At 45.4% G+C, this 20,975-nt stretch overlaps 1 protein-coding gene across 5 annotated transcripts in view; it reads left to right on the forward strand.

Moving 5' to 3' along the window:
* The window catches only part of DENND1A (DENN domain containing 1A), a 493,467-nt gene that overhangs the window by 422,449 nt on the left and 50,043 nt on the right, over positions 1–20,975 (forward strand). For all 5 annotated transcript variants that reach the window (XM_060014177.1, XM_060014178.1, XM_060014173.1 and 2 more), the window contains 6 exons: positions 2,163–2,267; positions 2,640–2,727; positions 4,651–4,691; positions 7,026–7,097; positions 8,320–8,376; positions 16,936–17,067. In XM_060014177.1, coding sequence (XP_059870160.1) covers positions 2,163–2,267; positions 2,640–2,727; positions 4,651–4,691; positions 7,026–7,097; positions 8,320–8,376; positions 16,936–17,067 — 495 coding nt within the window. The remainder of the gene's footprint in view (positions 1–2,162; positions 2,268–2,639; positions 2,728–4,650; positions 4,692–7,025; positions 7,098–8,319; positions 8,377–16,935; positions 17,068–20,975) is intronic.

Below are 20,975 nucleotides of genomic sequence, written 5' to 3' on the forward strand. Positions count from 1 at the left end.
CTCTGGAAAAGCGAGGACTCTCTCAGCTTAGGAAAGGTTTGTTTGCCTGACTAAGGAGCAAGGACTTGTTCTTTCCTCCCCCGCACAGGAGCTCGCGTGTGTGACACTTGCTGTTAGACAAACGGGGACTGTTCCTGCCCCCATGAAGCTTATAGTCTAGTGCAAGAATTAAATAATCACACAAATGTAACATCTCCACCATCAAAGTTCTTGAGTAGGATAGTGACATGATCCAATATGCATTTTAGAAATCACTCTGGCCAGAAGGATTGAAGTGGACGGGGAGGAACGAAACAAGAGAGGGACATGAAGCTGAACGTCCACCATGGCAGTCAGGCCCGTGCCAAGGGATAGAGAGCAGGGGACAGACAGATGAGACGTTGCAGTGGGAAAATGGGAAAGACTAGGGAATTGATAGGTCTGCTGTGAGTAGCTATGGATAATGATAACTTCAGAAAGAAAAAAAGATTTAGAGTGCAGTCCAGATGGGATAGTAATTGGGAGTTTTGGCCATTCTGAGTTTGAGGTTCTGGTGGGCCATTCAGGTGGAGATGGAGACATATGGGTTTGGGACAAGAGACGTCTGAGCTGACGGTGTTTATCAGGAGTGATCAGTGTACGGGTGACACTGTGCTCGTGGATGAGGCCTCCTGGAGAGAGAATTAATTGCCCTGCTGTGGTTCCAAGGGTGAGGAGCGACACTTCTAGGCCACAGGAATGGAATTCCAGGTGGGCTTCTGTTGGTTCTCACTAGCTGATCTTTCCACTGTTCAGCAAGGAAGGTATAAATCCATGCCAAAGTAATAAATGTCATGAAAACCCTTTTTCCTGAGGAACTGGTGTGTATTTTTTCCTCACAGACAATATAACATTTGCATTGTTCCCTTCTTGCTTCGGTGGCAGCCAGGAAGCTCAGAGCTAATTTTGTAACTGAATTTTAGAAACCATATAGGATCTGCATATCCAGATACTATTTTCCCAAATAAATACGTTTTACATATTTATGTATTCTCCAGCGCTGATTTTTTTTCTTTGTTTTAGGTGCTCATGTAAGCTGCCTCAGATTCTTTGTAAAATTAGGTGAGGTGTAACTGTATAAAAATAAACATTCCCCTCACCCTAGTATTTTAGGGTCATCCTTATCACCCTTGAGCAGTAGGTCTGCCCAGTTGCTGAGCTAATATTGGCTGGATTTAAGCAGGAGGGACTCTTGGAATTTACAGCCGCTACACAGTAACTTTAACACTCACCTAACTCATTAAAAGTAGAGCTTCAAACGTCTGTGTTTGCCACCAAGTCTGTGAAGGGAGAGGTACCTTTAATTTAGTTCAACATGTAAAAGTCTGATCTTTCAGAATTGAGAATACACTGTTGAAATTAAAGACTTGTCTGTGTAGATGAGTACCACATACCTTCAAAGGAGGAGTGAGGTGCTGACTACAAAGATGGGTGGTTTTTTAAGCTTAGGGTGTCTCTTCTTGACTCATAAAATGTAGTCCTCATGAAGCAGCATAAGCACAAAGTTGACTGGATGATAAATCTTATTTTTGATCATCCCTGGTTTTTAATATAATTAATTATTTTAAAATTATAACTCGCTACTGGTTAAGCTCACTCTGTAAATAGTTTCCACACTGCGTTCCACGGCTGGTGCCTTAGGGACTGCAAAGGGGCAAGTGGGGGGCAGGGTACCACCCAGCAAGGAGAGCCCAGCCTCCATTCCTGCCCCCAGCCCTCCCAGAGCAGCTGGGCTGTTGAATGCGGCAGGTCTCCTTCTGCCTAAGGTGCTGTCCAGAGAAAGAGTTCCTCTCCTGAAAGTGAAAAGAAGAGTTTGGAAATCATCCCCCCCGAAGGGCACATCCCACTAACTTGCTGTTGGGGTGTGCCTGTGGCTGATATGGAAGGGGCGGGGTGGGGTTTGGAATACCGCCTTTGGTTCCCACCCTGCCTCTTACCCTACGACCTTGGGAGATGTCTTTTCCTCTCTGAAATAACCTCCTCATCCAGAGTAGAATGCCATCGAGCATAACAGCCACTTCACAGGTAAGTGAGGATTAGATAAATCAGCAGATGTAGGAGTGCCACCTAACAGAGTTCAAGCACTGATCTCTCTCACTCCATCCCTCTAACCCTCCTCTCCCCGTCTCATCTCTGTCTCCCAGGAGGAGCCAATCACCTTTTGCGAGGAAGCCTTCGTGTCCCACTATCGCTCCGGAGCCATGAGGCAGTTCCTGCAGAACGCCACACAGCTGCAGCTCTTCAAACAGGTGCCCGGCACCCTCGCCTGTTCTGCACCTGGGTCCCTGGTGGGGTTTCTGCAGCTGCCTCCACTCTAAGCACTGAGGCTGCAGGCATGGGGGGAACGCAGGCCTCAGCCCAGAGAGGCCCAGAGTCTGGGGAGGGAGATTGGGTGAGAAGGGAGCTCAGCCACCAGACGGAGCCTTTGCAAATATGCCATGCAGGTTTATAAGTTATCATAAACACGCAGCGAGTTTTTCAGAAACTCGCCTTTTTAAGCTCACAATTCCAAAGACCCTTTCCTGTCTTGGTTCTTTGGTCATCTACTAAGGAGCCCAGCTGAACGTCCTTTCCCCGTTCCTTTGCACTAGCTGTTACGCTTTTGTTCTTTCTTTGTATAGTTTATCGATGGTAGATTAGACCTTCTCAATTCCGGTGAGGGCTTCAGTGATGTTTTTGAAGAGGAGATCAACATGGGCGAGTATGCTGGTGAGGGCATTTCGTTTTTCTTTCTGAGCTGTGGGCTGTCTGTGGGATTGGGGTGTGTTCGCTAGGAGCGGCAATGACTTCTTTTTTCCTTCACTGGGGATTAGAGAGACTGATTGCAACCTTGGCCTTGAAGTGTTGGAATTCCTCTTCATGTTCTGATGAGAGGCACACTGGCCCATCTGAAGTCCTCTGTGCTGGGGTCACTTGCTTCTCCTGGGTGGGCGAAGTCTAGGTAACGTAGTGGCCTGCACGATGCAATGGAAAGCACATGAGGAATCGAATTAGGACACCAGGATTCACTGCCCAGCAGTGAGAACTTGGTCGAGTCACTTCACCTCTTTCAGCTGAAGTGTTCTTATCTGTGCATGGAGTGTAACGGTGCCTACCTCACAGGAGTCCTGTTGAGATTAAATCAGAGACCCCAAGGAAAGGTTTGTGCAGTCGCCCAGGACAGACCCTGGCAGAGGATCGCAGCTTAGTCGATGTTTCTTTAAAATGTGAAGATCATCGTGGGTGCCCTGTCTCTGCAGGCCTTTAGAACCAAAGGAATCATCCTCTCATTTTTCAAAGGAGGCATCTGAGGCCCAGAGAAATGTTAGTGGCTGACCCTGCCTCCTGAATCCCAATCTGGCTGCCTTGCCAAGACCCAAAGCCTCAGTCTCTGTCAGCAAAGTAAAACTAAATGCAAAACAATAATCATCACACTGCTAGCCCCCCCTTATTGCTGGGCGTGTGTCTGGTCTCGACTGAGCTGATAATCCAGCTGGCAGTCCATAAACTCATAGAGCCAGGTGTGATCTCACCTACAGACCCCTTTGTCAGGCCCTACCAGCCTGTGCTGCATGGAGAGCACAGTAATCAATAAAACTGGGGTGTGAGTCGTTGATGAGCATTTCCTGGACATCTACTGTGTCCACAGCCCTGTACAGTAAGAATGGGGGCCCAGTTCTGCCCTCAGGGAACTTTTAGACTGATGGGAGAAAGCTCATAACTAAAGACAAATACAGACTAAGCCACTGCAGGAAAAGGAGCAGACGCGGGGTTTTGTGCGGGTAGAGCAGGGCTCTATTAATGCTCACTCTGTAACATGAGGGCTTCACAAAGCAGGCGGGTTTTGAGTAGCGTTCTAACAGTTGAATATGGGTTCTGGGGAGAAGACAGGCTTTATGTGTTGCTAAACTAAGTCTAGTCATTCGGACTCCTAGAAAAGCTGTCTGCTGATAAGACCTACTTATCCCACCAGATAAAAATGAATCAGTTCCTCACAGCACCTCCTTTTTCTTTCCCTGTCACTGCTTAAGCATGAGAAGGGCCGAGTGTATGTCCAGCAGTGTGCTTACACTGGACACACGGCCCTGTGGTTCCTGCTCTGGTGTGGCTCACAGAACTTTAGAGAACGTGGACCTCTGAATGGGTGTCACCTATTCTAGAGGGCTGTTGAGAGGAAGGAGTAAGAGAAACTTACAGAGGAAATGACTGAGCTGGTCCCTGCAGCAGAGAGAGCAGGGAACGGTGGCCAGGCAAGGGGAACAGCATTTGCAAGGGCATGGACGGCTTGGAGGAGGTGTGGCCAGGGAACCTGAGGTTGTGCAGGATGGAAGCACAGGATGGAGAGGCAGAGGGTGGGTAGTGCCAAGACAGGACAGGGGAAGAGAGCAGGGTTGCTAAGGGGCCCGACCTCTATCCAGTAGGCAAGGAGGAGGATTTGGGTTTGTACTCGGGGCACTGATAGGATCAGATCTCACTTTGAGAAAGGAAACCTGTGGCAGCAACTCCTTCAGGGAGTGGTGCATGGGAGCCTCCACGTGATTCCGCAGATTTTGAACTTTCCAAGTCCTGCATGCTGAAAGCAACTTGAGGAACTCCTGAGGGCATACACATGACTTCTTTAAATACCAGCTTCTCTGCTTCTTCCTTCCCCAGGGAGCGATAAACTGTACCACCAGTGGCTCTCCACAGTCCGGGTAAGTGTCACCCCCGCAGAGCCACCTGGGCCCCTCCTTAGCCTGCTGGCAGCCCTCCTCTTCCCCTGCCACCCACCAGGCTGTCATTCGGCCCAGGGCACTCTGTTCTCCCAGCTGAAGATGCTTTTGTTTGTAAAGCCAGGCCCTTCTCGGGCCAAGGATGAGACTGTCCAAAGCCATCCCTCGGTGAGGATGATGAGAGCCAGGGGAAGCGTCCGTGTCTCAGGAAGCAGGCCAAGGCGTGTTGAAAGGATGTTGCCATCTTAGAGCATTTTGCGGGGTCTCCTTCTAGGGCCAGACCAGTTGGGAACTCTTCATGGGAAAACCAAAAATTCGTGCCTCTTGCTGCTCTGAATATGTTTCACCGCAAAGGCTCCTGAGAGGATGGAAAACGCATCCCTGAGAGTTTTCATCCCCTCGCTGTTGTTGTGAACAGTTTTTTATTGTGTTGGAAGCCAGGTGCTTAGGACTTCAGAAGCCACTAAAGAATTCAGATGCTTGCCTTTCCTTTACGTGGGTTCATTAGTGAGTGTGTACCAAAGGGCTTCTGTGTGCTGGGCGCCACGCTGGGTGCTGGGGAGACAGTGGAGAGCAGGACGCAGGCCCTGCCCTGGGGGAGCTCCCGGCCTTACTGGGGAGGCAGGCACATAGACGGGCAGCTCCGACATAGTGTGACAAGTATTCTCTCCTGCTTGTGGGCCAAGTGCGCTACTGCCAAGGCAGGTTCCTTGGAAGTGGCTGCAGTGGGCCGAGAGTAAGCAATTCCTCAATGAAAGGCTTCTTTTGTTCCTCTCATATGGCCAAACACGGCACTTGGCAAATCACAGACAAGCAATAAGGACTTGTTGATTGATTGATAAAGGGAGTTTTAATACTCTAAAGGACCATTGAAATAGGATACTGAGTAATTTTGGAAAGCAGTGTGGAATATGTGAGTGGGTGAAAATTTCCTATTATCCTACAACAGAGAATGCTTTCTAGGTCAAATTTTGAAGTTCTTAATTAAAGCTCAAATTTTCTAATGCAGGCGGTTACCAAAACTTGTGCTAAAAGTTAATCCTAATAATTACATAGCGTATCTTACTCTGTTGTATACGCACTGGATCAGGTCTCTCTCTCCATTCAAATCAGCTGGAATTACCACAGATCTGATTATGTGATGCATTTGGTTAAAAATCTTCTGGAGTGTGGACTCCTTGTGCTGGCCCTCTGTGGGCTGACCCTGTCTGGCTCTCAGCCCCACTTGCCAGTCCTCCCGCGATGCACGGCCCTTGTTACTCACAGAACACACCATGGCTTTGCAGCTTCTGCACTTATTTATGTGCTGTGTCCTGTCCCTAGAATGTCCTTATCCTTCCTCTCCCCACCATGAGCTCCTACTCATCCTTCATGGCCCAAATATTTCATCCTCGAAAGCCTTCTCCGCCCTTCCACACAGTGAGCTGCCACCACCCTCCTTGTGCACACGGCCAGTGCAGCTCTCACCATCTCGGGTTGCACTTGTTTACCCCCCAGACTGGAGGTCTTTGAAGGCAGAGACCGGTCCTCCGGTGGCTCGGTACCCTCAGAGCCTAAGCCAGGACGTCCCCACAGTGAGCCCTCACAAAACGCTTCGTACACATGCGTTGCCTCCTCTGTGTACTGGGAAAGCCTTCCCTCCTCCTTTTGCTCCCCTGCTCTCCTGAAAAAACAGAGCCAAAGAATCGGTATGTCGGATTTATACTAAAGCATAAACAACGAACGTCTGTGGCTATTCATTGTCTCCCTTTGTCAAGATGTATGTGTTAGGGAGGCAGCCTACCACAGTGATTTTTAAAAAACAACACAGAAAACCAGGGTGAGGAAAGAAGGGTTCATGGCTTAAGGTAGCCACAGTAGCCAGATAATCTTGCCTAAGTGGGCCCCCAGTTTCCTGCCCTGGCTCGGTGTTAGTTAGAGTCCATTGTTATTAAACTTCCCTTAATGTTGTCCGTGGTAACTGGAACTTCTTGAGAAGCTGTAGATCACTCTGAGGAAACCCTTGCCTCAGAGAGCCTGTGACGAGCTTTCCTCCCAGCCAGCAGACAGGCGCCAAGCAAACTACTGAGCCTGGGGTCTCCCCGCTCAGCTAGTTCATCTCCATCCTCATTCGCCACCCGCTCCCATACCCCTCCAGAGGGATTCCGCCGTGGCGGTAACTTAATTGCCCGGGACCAGTCACCATCTAGGGCTGTTTCTCTAATTAAGTTACACACTTATGAAATGTGGCTTAACTTGATTAAAGAGAAGAGGTCTTTGTTGGTGTTGGCCTACTATATCTTCAGTCCAAATTGCTAACTGGCGTTTTTTTTATAGAAAGGAAGTGGAGCAATTCTGAATACTGTAAAAACGAAAGCAAACCCAGCCATGAAGACCGTCTATAAGTTCGTAAGTACTGGTCTTGGTCTCAGGATCCCAACAGATCTGTTCCTTAGCATGACGAGACTCTTAAATAGGCCTGATCCTATGTTGCCGAGATGGTTCGGGGGCTGCTGTGCAATTTCCTAGAGCTCTCAATGCTCTTAGAATTATTTGGCATTGATGTTTCATGACCAGGTCAGTGACGTTTTTAATTTAAAATGTTTCTACACACAGTTGCTGCAATAGAGAAAAGGGAGGCTACTGGTTTTAGCTTTTAAAATGTAGACAGGGTGGCTAAAATTCAGGCTGTCCACGCCTACATCCCTGAGAACCAGAGGTGTGGTCTGTCAGGTGTTCTGGCAGACCTTTCCTACACGTATCCTTGTTAGAATGTTAGAATAAAGCAGCTCCTTTACAGGTTACTGAAGAGTGCTCCTGGTGGGACACCCCCCCGAATTTTTGTCCCAAATTCTTCATCATCTCTCTCATCACTGCCCTATATAGGAAATGCATTGTTTGTGAAACTCGTGCCCACAGCAGAGTGAAAATAAGAGAACACACCAGTTCCCGATGCTCCATCTTTTACGGGCCTCAAGTATTTTTTCTCATGATTTCTCTTGCTTGCTAATTTGACTCTGAGCCACTTAACTGGGGTGGTTTTGTTTTATTTCCATTTTTAATTTTGTTAGTCCTTTCTGTGCTTAAATTGTAGCTATTTTAATGGGGCGGGTGGCTGCCAAGAGAACCACACAGGTCTTAGAATGACAGAAAATAAAAGCCAGGGTGTCTGCCGAAATGAGATTTAAGAAATGGCACCAGAGGAACCCAGCGATGTGTCTGTTCAGCCTGGGCAGAAAATTGGTCCTGAGGCCCTGCCCTGGTGAAGTGTAATAGATATTCTGAATCTTGCAGCTGAAGAAGCTTCTGCTCTCCTCTTACTGGTAGCTGTCACCAGGCTGCGGAGATAAATAATTACAGAGAGCAGAAGAAGGGCTTCGGAGGGGAAAAAAAAATCAGTCCCATCAAAATGCAGAAAATAAAATCTCTGTAGCCTCTTTAAGGGATTTTTTTTTTTTAACCTTTCAACATTGTATTTGTTTTCATAGCCATTATGTTTTCAACTTGATGATCCCATTTTTCCTTCCTTTTTCTAGTAATCAGAGAAGGTGATTCACGATGGACTGAAATCAAGCATAGTCCCTGCTGGAAACAGAGAGGGAATCTTAACTTAAATTAATTTTTCATGCAGGCAAAAGATCATGCAAAAATGGGAATAAAAGAGGTGAAAAACCGCTTGAAGCAAAAGGTACTTGAAGTTCTTATTCAAAATGTATAAGCACCATGTATGAAATGCGTGGCCACAAAAAAGTACGATGTGATCAATAGAGGCTGTTTGATACAGTGTTGTTAGCACACTTCAAAATGCATTACCAGCTGTCCGGGAGTTTTCACACTGTTATAAATATTCACAGACAAAAAACTGTCTTCAAATAACATTAAGACTGGCTTAAACCCACAAAGGCAAGCAAGTTCAGAGTTACCACTGTCAGTCTGTCCCCTGCCCGCCCCACCGGGCCTGAGCTTCACCAGGGTCCATACAAATTGGCTCGGCCTCCCCATCCCGGCACCACCACCGCCTACAGCTGACCTCTGCTCTGGGGCTGACTGTAACCAAAACCAAGAAGCATCTCCAGGAAATGACTGCCATGGTTCTGGCACGCACGCGGCCGCCACACAGAACGGGGCACAGAGGGTGGGTTTGAGGAGGACACTTCGGGCTCTACTCACAGTTCATGTGTGAGACTCAGAGGGGCAGGGAGAGGCTCTGATTGTCTTCTCGGACCATCAGTAAAATCGTATAAAATCATACAAACTACATCCTGACCAAGAGTCCCCCTACCTGATTCTCTGGACTTGTACAGAGAGGTTCATACAACAGAGAGGGCATCTTTATATTGTTATGAATATCATCGTCATTAATAGCATTGCCAGCCTTCGTTAAGCACTTTCTAAGGGTGGTCCAGGCCAGGAGCTTTCACATTTAATCCATAGAACAACACTGGGGGGTCTTATTCTCATTTCATGAGTAAGGGGACCACGGTTCAAAGGTGGCGTAATTTGCCCAAGGTCATGCTGTTCGAGCCTGGCAGAGCCGGGATTCGATTCCAGATCCATCTACCTCAGTGTTTGCTCTTACCACTCTAGTATTTCATACTGCCTTCCTGAAACAAGTGTTTTGTTTTCCAGAAGGTGTTTGAGATCACTTATTTGATTATTCCCACACCCCCGAAATTTACCAGGCTAATAAGGGCCTTCGTCTGTCTCGGCAGTTTTTTAAAAATTGAAAGCAGTTTTAATTTTAGGAAGTCAGAAAGGACCTCTCATTAACTTGAAATGGTCAAAGGAATTGATTCCTTAACTTTAATTGCAAAATAATTTGTTCTGACTAAGATTCAAATGCTTAGTTTCAGCTGAGAGTGAATTTTTAGCAGCTGAGATTCAAGTCCTGAAATTAAAATCTTGCTAATGTAAGTTCACATAGACCTTAACTGTGGTCTGTTGCACCCTGCCAGAGACTGGCAGGTGGAATTCTTTACTTGGATGTTATTTAAGTCCCTAAATATACCTTTTTATCTCCTATCCCAGTCACATGTAACTGAATTGGACTGCTGATATAAAATGGAGGGGCAGGGAGGGCGGAGCTCTCACCAGGTTTTCCCTCCTTGATAACTGCATCGGGCTAGTATTAGAATATTACCTAAAGTAAGCAAAGAAAGGGTCCCTCCTCAAGCAGAGGACACGTGCGCCTCCTTGGTCAGATCCACTCTCTGCAGGCCATTGCCTCCCTCCTCGTATGAGTAAGCATCGGGCCTTAAGAAAATCCCCTTTTTATGATGTGTAACATTTCTGCAGATAACCAGTTAAGCTCAGGTTTTTGATGTTGTTCAAAGGTTCACTTAAACAATCTAGATCACTCTCCTTCACGCCATCTCCCTTTCCTTTCCTTGATGGTATCTGAGGCAGAGCCTTTTCTCCCCTTCTCCTCTTCCCCCGCCAGTCTTTTCAAGAATAGCTTCAGGAGATAATGTTCTGTAGAGAGTGTCAGTACATTTCAGGTGACACAAATGGTGACGGCATTTCATAGAAATGCGGCTTGTCACCATCGGACTGTTGACAGATCTATTAGTGCACCCTTTTCAATTTTCACTTTTCCCCCCCTTCGGTTTTACAGATTTCTTCAGACTTGATATTTTGCAGTTGTTCTTGGAAGAGCTATTTTGTAATTGAAACTCTAGCATTGTTTGGGACAGATGGGACCAGGTCTTCCACAGTGCTGCAGCTCCCCTTCCTGAGCTAATTTAGGATTTGGCTTTGTCTGACCTCTCTCAGTGCGGTAGAAAATATTTCCTTGGCTTTTTTGTTCCTCTCCTCTGCCCCTTCCCCTTTACGTGGCAACATATCTGTGTGGCTCCCTAGATGCGTCCAATACAGACATCTCAAGTTTGGTTTCTGCTATGAAATTGAGGCAATTCCCAACAAAGACCCAATTTTCAAATGTACTGGGTTGCCACCTGGCCTCCTCTAACTCTGCATAGCAATGGTGACCCCTCAGGTATAATCAAGAACCCAACCTTGCCCTCTTCACTCTCGCCTTGGGTTTGAATTGCAAATAGAAAATGTGGGGCTGACCTGTGGAGAGGTCACCATGGTGTGTGGAGGGTCCATCTCTAATACGACTGAGCAGGGCCCCTTCTCCATCCCTCGTTCATTTGTGCTGCAGACTTTCAAAGCATCTGAAAGAGGCGCTTTCAGGGTATCCGTGTGACCATTGGCAAATAATTGTTAATAGAGACTGTAGTGTGGCTTTATTCCATACCTGCTCTGCTTCGGCCCAACAACAAAAAAAGAAGGAGGGATAACACATTTCTCTGGATAAATGGAACAAGGTGGTCAAGTTCTTCTATAGCTTGGCCTTCTTTGAAGTTTAACTTGCTCAAAATTAGGAAGAAGAAGAAATGGCAAAGAATGCTACCCAGCCGTCGCTTTCTAAAGGGAGAATGCAGTGCTTTTGTCCAGAGCACCTCCCTGCCAGAGCTGGCCTGCAGGAGGATGCTGTGTGGCTGGGCTTGCGGCTCTCAACAAATCGCATTCTATTGCAGTGCCGTACGCAGCTGGCACCAGAATGCCCTGTTTTAAAAGCAGTGGCTGCGCACACATTCTTTCTCACCTACAGGAAACATTAAGATATTTACATGAGGATGTCATTCTTTTGCCTGCCGGGGAACCCCTAAAAAATTATCTTTTTTCTTCAGTATCAAAATCAAAATGACTGAATCAACTGTGTCCATTTCACAGCCCCCTTTTTTTTTTTTGGCCGCACCACACAGCTTGCAGTATCTCAGTTGCCGGACCAGGGATTGAACCCGGGCCACAGCAGTGAAAGGGCCGACCAAGTCTTAACCATTGGACCACCAGGCAATTCCCTCACCGCCCTTTTTAAATCTTTGATCTTTTAAAGATAAATTGAGCTTGTTGATTTAGAGTCTGTGTGATTGAAGGGAGCAAACTCACAGTTGGGTTAGTGAAGCCTTGAGTTTCTGGCTAAACATTTCCTGGTGTATTGAAGAGAGTGAGGAAGCACGTGTAGGGCAGGGAGATCCCGGTAGACTCTTGTAGAACAGACGTTTTCACACCGTATCACACAACTGTCAGCTCCCTGTCTCCGCTGCAACCTCAATCACAGACATTCCAACTCTGGATACTATTTCGATATCAATATTCATATTGTAATTTGCATTTGCTGTAGTGTGAAGTAGACTGGAAAAGAAGGGCACTGCACAAATCCGAACATGGAGACCAGCAAACTGAGTCAGAGATGGGAGGCCTCGGCCTCCCAGGAGGCTTTAAAGCTCCCCCCTGCAATGTGGAGTGGTGTTTAGGCTTCTGAGGCAGGTGGATGAACCAAGTTCAGTGCTGGTTGTGTAGGATATTAACTGTGTGACATTGAGTAAGTTACTAGACCTCTCTGAACTTAGTTTTTCTCATTTGTAAAGTAGGGGAAATACAGATTTTTACTGGATTGTTGTAAGGATTAGAAGAGGTAGTGGATTTAAACAGCAACACGTAGTAGCCACTCGGCAAGTGGGAGTTACCATCCCATCTGTCCTCTCACATCCCACACCTGGAGCAACCAATCTGTCCACACGCCTGTGGGCACAAACCCTGAGAACATGGCTGGCGTGGGACCCTCTCCCTTTTGGTCCTCCACACACAGAGTAGTCTTCCAGGCACCCTGCTCCCTACCTCCCCTGGGCCAGGAATGTTCTCCTGGAACCTCTGCCTCATGAAGTCACATCCTCAGCTCCTTCACCCCAGCTCCCACCCAAGGCCACACAGAGCCCCCTTCCTTCTCTGGGTTCCTGCCTCCAGGCTTCTGCTGGGGACTCTGGCCCTGCCTTCTCCGCAGACAGGTGGAAATTAGATCCCAGTCATGATTTTTTATTCCAGCTTGGGGAAGGTGATACGAATCGGATTATTTTCTGACTCCTTTGCTTTACCGAGGGATGGGAACTAATAGTGTCCCAGCTCTGAGCCGAGCTGTGGAGGCTCCTGGGAAGAAATCGGCCGCCCTGCAGTGGCCTCTGATCTGCAGCTCTGTCTAGTGTCTTCCTCCTGTGTGACTCTTCAGGAAGGAACAGATTTACACTTCCCACCAGATTCATGATTTTGTTTTGTTTTTTGTTTTAATTTTAATTTAATTTAATTAAGTTATTTATTTTTGGCTGTGTTGGGTCTTCGTTTCTGTGCGAGGGCTTTCTCTACTTGCGGCGAGCGGGGGCCACTCTTCATCGCGGTGTGCGGGCCTCTCACTGTTGCGGCCTCTCTTGTTGCAGAGCACAAGCTCCAGACGCACAGGCTCAGTAGTTGTGGCTCACGGGTCTAGTTGCTCCGTGGCATGTGGGATCTTCCCAGACCCGGGCTTGAACCCGTGTCCCCTGCATTGGCAGGCAGATTCTCAACCACTGCGCCACCAGGGAAGCCCTTGTTTTTTTTTTTTAATGACACTTTGAACATTTACAAGTGAAAAACATGTTTGTTGGAGAAAATTCAACAAATCCGGCAAGCAAAAATAAAATAACCTCATTTTATAACCTGCATTTTCACTAACTGTATCCTGACCATTTCTCAGACCACTAAATGTTTCCTGCACATGTTGTTGTTTTAAATGGCTACATATAATTTTATCTGATGGACATACATACATTCATTAATCCCATTATTGGACACTTTAGTTCCCATTTTTTCTAGGCAAACGTCCTCATAGGTAAATCCATGCGGGAATTCTTAATTATTTCATCCAGATAAATTTCTGGAAGTGGAATTAGTGGGCCAAAGGCCCTTTACCTCTTGTAGGGTTTTGATAGGAATTGCAGTTTGTGTTCCTACCAGAAGGGTATGAGAGTGCCCGTTCTCCCATACTCTTTGCTGATGGCATCTTAGTTAATTCTTGGAACACAATTTCTTTAATCGTGAGCACCAGGAGTTGTGGTTTTGGATCCCTACAGTGTGTAAGGTCTCTACTGGTACCTACAGTAGAGGACGTAAACGGGCCCTATTTCTTTCCTGACTAGGGCTCCTCCCGCCCTGCTCTCTAGGACCCTGGGAAGAAGCAGCCATCCTTCCCCAGGTGGAGGAAATAGTGAAGAAGTTAACAGACTGGTGGGGCGAGCTACAGGACTTTGTAAGAAGCCTTGGGCACCTTTGGCTCGTGTAACTAAAGAAAATTAGCGTGCAGCGCTGCTTACTGATGCACAAGCACGTGTGTATATTGGACACATTTGCCTTCCAAATGTTCAATTCAACAAAGATTCGTCAGAAAGCATGTACTATATTCCAGGCTCTGGGGCAGAGAACCCAAACCCCAAGGCATTCAGACTATAGGGATAAGATAAGTGTGCAGAGAGCACACAGCACGGCAGCTTAGGATCAGTGTGACAAAGGGGTTTCTGAGGACGAGGTCACACCTGATGATTTGTTGAGCACCTTCTCAACTCAGAATACCTTCTCTTGTGCTATTGTCATGGGTCGATATGGTATAAATGCCAGAAATCACATTGCTCTGGGCTCCTCCACTTTCTAGCCGTGTAGCCTTGGGTAACTTGCCCTCTCTGAGCCCTGTTTCGTCACCTATAAAAGAGCGATAATCCTATTTACCTTGTGGCTCTTCTGGAAACTAAGTGTGATAGTGAAGGTCAAGGGTCTGGAGAAGTGACTTCAAGTAGTAGACACTCAGCACAGGGAAGCTCTTCCTTTTAGATGGTGCTTTTTCCATTTTGCAGGGAATAAGTCTCTAACGTTCAATTTGTGCAGGACTTTGACATTTTTCAACGCTTCCTCACATCTCATCTCATTTAACCCATTCTCTTAGTAGCTTTGAAGTTCGCCAAGCAGATGGTGTCCGTTGCAAAAATAAAGAAATAGGTGCAGAGAGGTTGAGTGAATTGGAAAGATCAGACAGGTAGTTAAATGGTAAAAACAAAACCTAAGAAATTTTTACTTAAAATTTTAACTTAAAAACGTAAACTAAGACATTTTTCCCAAAACGACCACAGGCGTTTTTAAAAATAGTTATCATCTTATAGTTTTCATTACTATCAATATTTTCTTTCTAGATTACCCTACTGCTTCATGTCTTTATTTTTTTCCCCAACCAATCATACACACATGCAATATTTTTCCTGAACTAAAAGTGAATTTTTTTTTTTTTTTTTTTTTTTTTTTCTGTTTGGCTTTACTCAACCTCTTATGTCTGTCCTCTCAGTAACCCCACTGGATCCAAAATGCCTCTTTTGCCCTTTGTTACTTTCTGACACAGAAGGAGCCCCTCCCCGTCTTTGTTCCACTTGACCTGAGCACCTTAGGGCAGCCCCTTTCCAAGAAAGCTTTTTCTAATTGGCTGGCGGCAACTTCTCTCATCACTGAGCCTCAGCCAGGCTAAGACTCGGGGGCCACTTGATGCAAGCCCTCCCCACACAACCAAAAGGTCACCATTTCCCTGTGTTGTTACCGAGCAGTGCGGAGACTCAGCTGGGTGTGTGGAGTTGAACATACAGAGAAGAGGGGTGGGGGAGGGATCCCTATTGTTTATTTATTTTTATTATTAAAGTGTAGTTGACTTACTCCCTATAGTTTATTGAATACCTTATTAGTAGGTACTCAGTTATTATTACTGAGTCCTGTATATAGGACACTACTGAGTAAAAATGTTCAAGACACGTATGTTGTTTAATCTCCTTTACTCCTCATAGCTGCCATAGCTCCATTTTACAGATGAGGAGACTGAGGCTCAAAGATGTTACATGTGTTTCTTCCTTAATGCATTATTATTTAGTAAGGGATCACTTTCATCCATGCGTCACCGTTCTCTCTATTTGACTAAGTAAGAACAGCCAGTTGTCTTTTATGTGCAGAATTTAATGAGTACTAAGGGTGTGTGTTTTGTTGACCAAAGTGTGTATTTGTTTTTGCAATGAAAATCATTGGAAACTGTATTTATTATTTTATTCTAGCTGTTATTTTTACTTAGAAAAAAACAATGATTTAAGTGTTTTTTACGTGTACATTTAATCTCTGCCTTGCTTCAGTGAAGATTTAAGCAAGTTTCATGACTTGAATAAAGCCATATGATCCACACTGCACAACCCGGCACCATCCATGTCCCAAAGAACCCATGGGTACAGTCAGCTGCCAGCGTTAGGCAGAGGAGCCATTACCTGCCTTCGGCACATTGGGATTTTTCTTTACCTTAAAATTTGACTTCATTCATCACAAGCACAGATTAAATGTAAATTTCTGATTTAAAAAAAATGACATTGGCTCCCTAAATACTCTCCAGGTCATAGAATCCTAACTTAGACTTCGGTCTCTTTCTTCATTCTCTGCCAGAAAGACTAGGGCTAAGAAAGAGGGAGCAGAAACACATCGTTTTCACAAACAGTAACATCATCAGTAAACAAATGTGGAGAAAATGTCCACACTCACAAATAATCAAAGTAATGCAAATTAAAACAACAATGAGGTCTAATTCTTCACCTCTTAAATTAGCAATACATTTTTAAAACGATGAGGCTAACACGCACGGTGAAACGGATAACACATCCATGGCTGGTGGTTGGTGTAAATTGGAAAGCAGTTTGGTAGAATGAATAAAAAGCCTTAAAAATGTTTATGTCTTTTGATCAAGCAGTTTCATTCCTAGGGATTTCTGTAAAAGAAATAATACAAAAGAAAGAAAGACTGCAGTGTTTATCACTGTGATGTTTAGATGTTTAGAAAGTTAAAAAAAAAATTAGGAACAATCTAAATGCCCAATAGTAGTAAGAATGGTTTATTAAATTATTGAGTATCTGCTCAGTGAAATATTACGCATCCATTAATTATCATTCTAATGACTATGGAGCACCGTGGAGATGCTTATAGTAGAAAAAAACAGAATGTAAAACCATGCACGAGCTATGATTGCAAGTAATTTTTAAATGTCTGCATGTGGACAGAGTGAATATTTGAAAATTAAAATAACCATGTAAGGTAGTAGGATGAAACATTCCCCCCCACACACACTATTGTGAATTATGATGTTATCTTTGTAATTTAATATGCATGATTTTGGTTTCTCTACTCCTTAAAAGTCAAAGGGCCAAGTTAGCCTTCCGTTTCCTTCATCTTTAGCAGGGGGATAGGCTCAGAATGTCCCAGAGGGAGTTCCCTGGCAGGCCTCTTAGCGATGGGGTTGGATGGAGCCCCTGTGCTCATGGCAGGGGTCATGACCCTGACACCAACCCCCTGACCGGACTTCTCCCTGCAGGACATCACCGAGAATGGCTGTGTCCCCACCACAGAAGAGCAGCTGCCGAAGACGGCGCCGTCCCCACTGGTGGAGGCCAAGGACCCCAAGTTCCGAGAAGACCGGAGGCCAATCACAGTCCACTTTGGACAGGTAGGTACCCTGGCCCTTCCATCTGGGCTTTTTGTTATGTTTCAGCAGACAATATAGCACATGTAACAGTTTTTCATTTCGGCTCTCTCTGGCAAAACAAAACAACTCCATGGAGTTTTGCACGTCTCAAAGGTTCGCTTGGTGCAAACATGTTTCAAAAAGGTGAATTTTCAGAAATTTTGAGGAGACAGCATGGCTCTGGTCGTAAACCAGCTGAACTGTTGAATGAAGTCATTAAATGCAGCTGCTGCCTCCCCACTCCAAGGTACTCCGTTTAAGGTGCCTCTGTTAGCTAAGCATCTCATTAGAACACTTTAGCATCCCAGGCCCTTCTTTGCACCTTCAAATAAAAGGTAACAAGCAAAGTCTTAAAAAAAATCAATTAGGAGTTCTTTATTAATGTACTTCCTGAAAATCGATTCTGGGTGTCGTGCTTCTCAGAGTAAACACTCACGCTACGATTCTCATGATCCGATTCTGTAACCAACTGTTTTCGACCTGAGCGTTTAAAAATTGTCCAGTTGTTTGATTCTTTGCTCTTAAGTAAAACATATAGAAACTGAAAATTTTCTTATCCATTTCCTATCAGTGGTTATATTTTTGGTTGAAAAAGGTTGTATACCCTCCTCTACTCTTGAATTAACTCTCTTGATTAGCAAAAGTCATAATTTTTTTATTTGTGAGAAATGGCTCTGTTAGCAAGCTATGACTGTAACAAGAATTTGCAAGGTTATTCATTCTTAAATCACCTGATTCTTTAACCATTTATTAGATGATGAATTCCATCCCCATGATTTAAATAATCTTCACGGTTTTATCTTAAATATGATGCTATTTTATCACCTAAATGATCTAGAAGCATGCATTTAAAACGTTCCTGCTTTTAGCAGACATTTATCAAGTGCCTGCTATGTACCAGGCTTTGAGCTATTTAGAAATGAAGGGAACTAATGAAATTGTTGCTGTGGGTTATTATTGTGAGGGATGAGTTTGTTGAAACATTAGAATCTTCCTCTGTAATCGATATTTTTAGATAATACATTCATACGTCTTAAACTTGGGGACATCCATCCCCCTTTTCTGATTTTACACTTAAAAGGGATGTTATAAAAATTGAAATGTAGCCCAAGAAAGAAACGTCCACAGGGCAGTGCTCATCTGATTAATGATTATCTTCAAATTGCGTCAGTGTTTGCACCCCTGAGGAGCTGCCTCCTCCTGGGGCTCAGGCCCGGCTGGAGAAATCTGCGCCCCAGTTCCCTGGCTGTGTTTGCTGAAAGCACAGCCTCGGTCGTCGCCAGCATGGCATTCCAGAGCCAGCTTCCTGCTTTCCTTTGTCCTCATTCCTGCACACACTAACCTTCCCATGAAAAGAGCCCCTCTCTGGAGTTTGGAGCCCATTACAGAGAAAGAGGGGGCGGGGGGGGGAGGGATTTCATGGTGTTAAACATTCCGTTTTCGAAACACAAAAAAGGAGGCCCTATTTGAAATGGAGAAAGACCTTCTTTCCATTTCAGCGAGAAGTAGAGATGCTTTAATGTCATTCCCAGCTAAATGCAGAATAAGAGCGTGTGTGCGCACGGGTGGGGGATAAACAATTAAAAAAGCCACCCCAAACTCTGTTGAAATAAGAGCTGTCTGTGCCTTCACAGGTCTGTAAACTGGAGAGGATGAAAGTGGCTTTTTTTCCCCAGTTTGTCACTTCCCTCACGTGGCTGCCAGCATTATGCAAGTGTACAGGAAGGCAGGGTTTTTTTTAATGCATGCATGTGGATTAAGGTCAAGCCCCAAGTATCAGCCATGCAGCGGGCTCTCCCTTACAGCTGCAGCCGCAGAGCCTACCCACAGCCGCGAGATGCCTTAATTGAGACGTGCTGTCAAAGTGACAAACACATTTGCATACAGTCTACACTCTATTTATTTTCTCTGGAAAGGTCTACAGTCTGCTGTTGGTTGAACATTCTTAATCAGTTTGCTGTAAGTGAACTGCCAGCCAGCTCACTTGTGCCGGCCGCTTCTTCATTAGGTGACAGATTAGCTGCAGGGGGGATGGGCCACAGAAACCGCAGACCTCTTTCTTTTAACTCTTTCCAGCTTTGCCCTGGTACTAGCTTGTCCTTCAGTCCTTCCCTGGGCGCCTGCTTTGATGGGCCATTGACCGGAACACGCAGCGTTTCTAGAGCACCTACTACCGGCAGACATGAGTTTTAGGGGCTAGGTATTCTCAAAGAAGTCCTTTGAGTTCCATTTCAGAATTTTTTGCCACTCTCTCCTCTGTACTCCATCTGTACCATTTTTTTTACTTGACATTTTTCTTTAAACAGACTCCAGCCTGACATTTATACCAACTTTACCCTCATCTTATGCAATGATTGTTGGTAAAACCATAGTTCGATGTACTGGTCCAGTGTTTTTCAAAGGTGTATCCAAAACAACTTTTATAAGTGTCCATCCATGTATCACCTAAACTACTCATGTAGCCCCAGCAGTACATATTCTCCTCTTGGAAAACATGTGTCATCTCTGTCATAGTCCTTTGAGGAAGGGATCATTAGCTGTATTTTGTGGACCCAGAGCCCGAGCTCAGGGACCTTCCCAGGGCCACACTGCCAGCACAGAAACCCAGGACAGTTCAACTTCAGAACCCATTTCAGGTCCGTCACCAAGCAGAGACATCAGCTTCTGTTTGAAATGTCTAGTAAAACTAATGTGTCCTGGAAAAATAATTTAAGCTAGCCAGACAGTGCACACTAACCTCAGAAAGACCCTTGCCTTGAGTCTGTGTTCCTGTGGATTTCATTCTCTAAGAGCAGTTAGCTTTCCACTGGGGGCAGAGACTGTTGAGATCTTTATTACATTAATCCCTCCACCTTGCAAAGCTAGTGCCCATGGAGCCAGCCAGGGGACGCCATGAAGACATTTGGCAGGGTGGCAGGGAGCCCGGGGGAGGCCTTTTCAGACCCCCTGGGGGAGAAAAGGTGCTCTCTTGCCTCTACTGCACCAGAGCTTCCTCTTTCAAGGCTATGACCATTCCTCCCTTTAATTCTGCATCTATTCATCCATGTATTGAGACCTACCATGTGCTTAAAAAAAAAAAAAAGTACTTGTAGGGCGTTATAAGGGGGACAGAATAGCAAGTGGACAGCCCAACTCAGAGTGATGAGAACAGCGAGAGAGGTAAGCTCAGGGCACTCTGAGGGCCCCACAGGGGCAGCCTCTTCCCCTGCAGGACCACTGTCTGTAGACCTAAGCTGAACCCTATAATTGAAAGATATTTTGTCAACAAACTGAACTCACTAGCATTTCATTTGTTTTCTAAAGCAGACATACGTAACGCCCCTCAGACCTCATCATGAGCCATGTCAATAGTTCCAGACAAGGGCAAATAAAGGGATTTTTAGTTGGCCTCTACATCCTTATCGTGTCTGATTTCTTTAAAGAGTTCAAAAGTCTCTGACTTGAGGGACTTCCCTGGTGGTCCAGTGGTTAAGACTCTGCACTACCAGTGCAGGGGGCCCGGGTTTGATCCCTGGTAAGAGAACTAGATCCCACGTGTCACAACTAAAGATCCCACATGCTACAACTAAAAGATCCTGCATGCTGCAGCTAAGACCCGGTGCAGCCAAATAAATAAATAAATAAATATATTTTTTTAAAAAAAGTCTCTGACTTCAGAATACCTATTCCTACCTTGGAAAATGTTTAGGTTTAGGGAGGCTGTAAATAGCTTTTCTTTGTTATTTTTTTAAGCAGTGTTTTTGGTATTTTTAAAATTTTATGTATTTTTGGGTGCATTGGGTCTTCGTTGCTGCACGCGGGCTTTCTCTAGTTGCAGTGAGCGGGGCTACTCTTGGTTGCTAATGTGTTTGGGCTTCTCATCGCGGTGGCTTCTCTTGTTGTGGAGCACG

The sequence above is a fragment of the Delphinus delphis genome, chromosome 6, assembly GCF_949987515.2.
Source record: "Delphinus delphis chromosome 6, mDelDel1.2, whole genome shotgun sequence".
Lineage (NCBI taxonomy): Eukaryota > Metazoa > Chordata > Mammalia > Artiodactyla > Delphinidae > Delphinus > Delphinus delphis.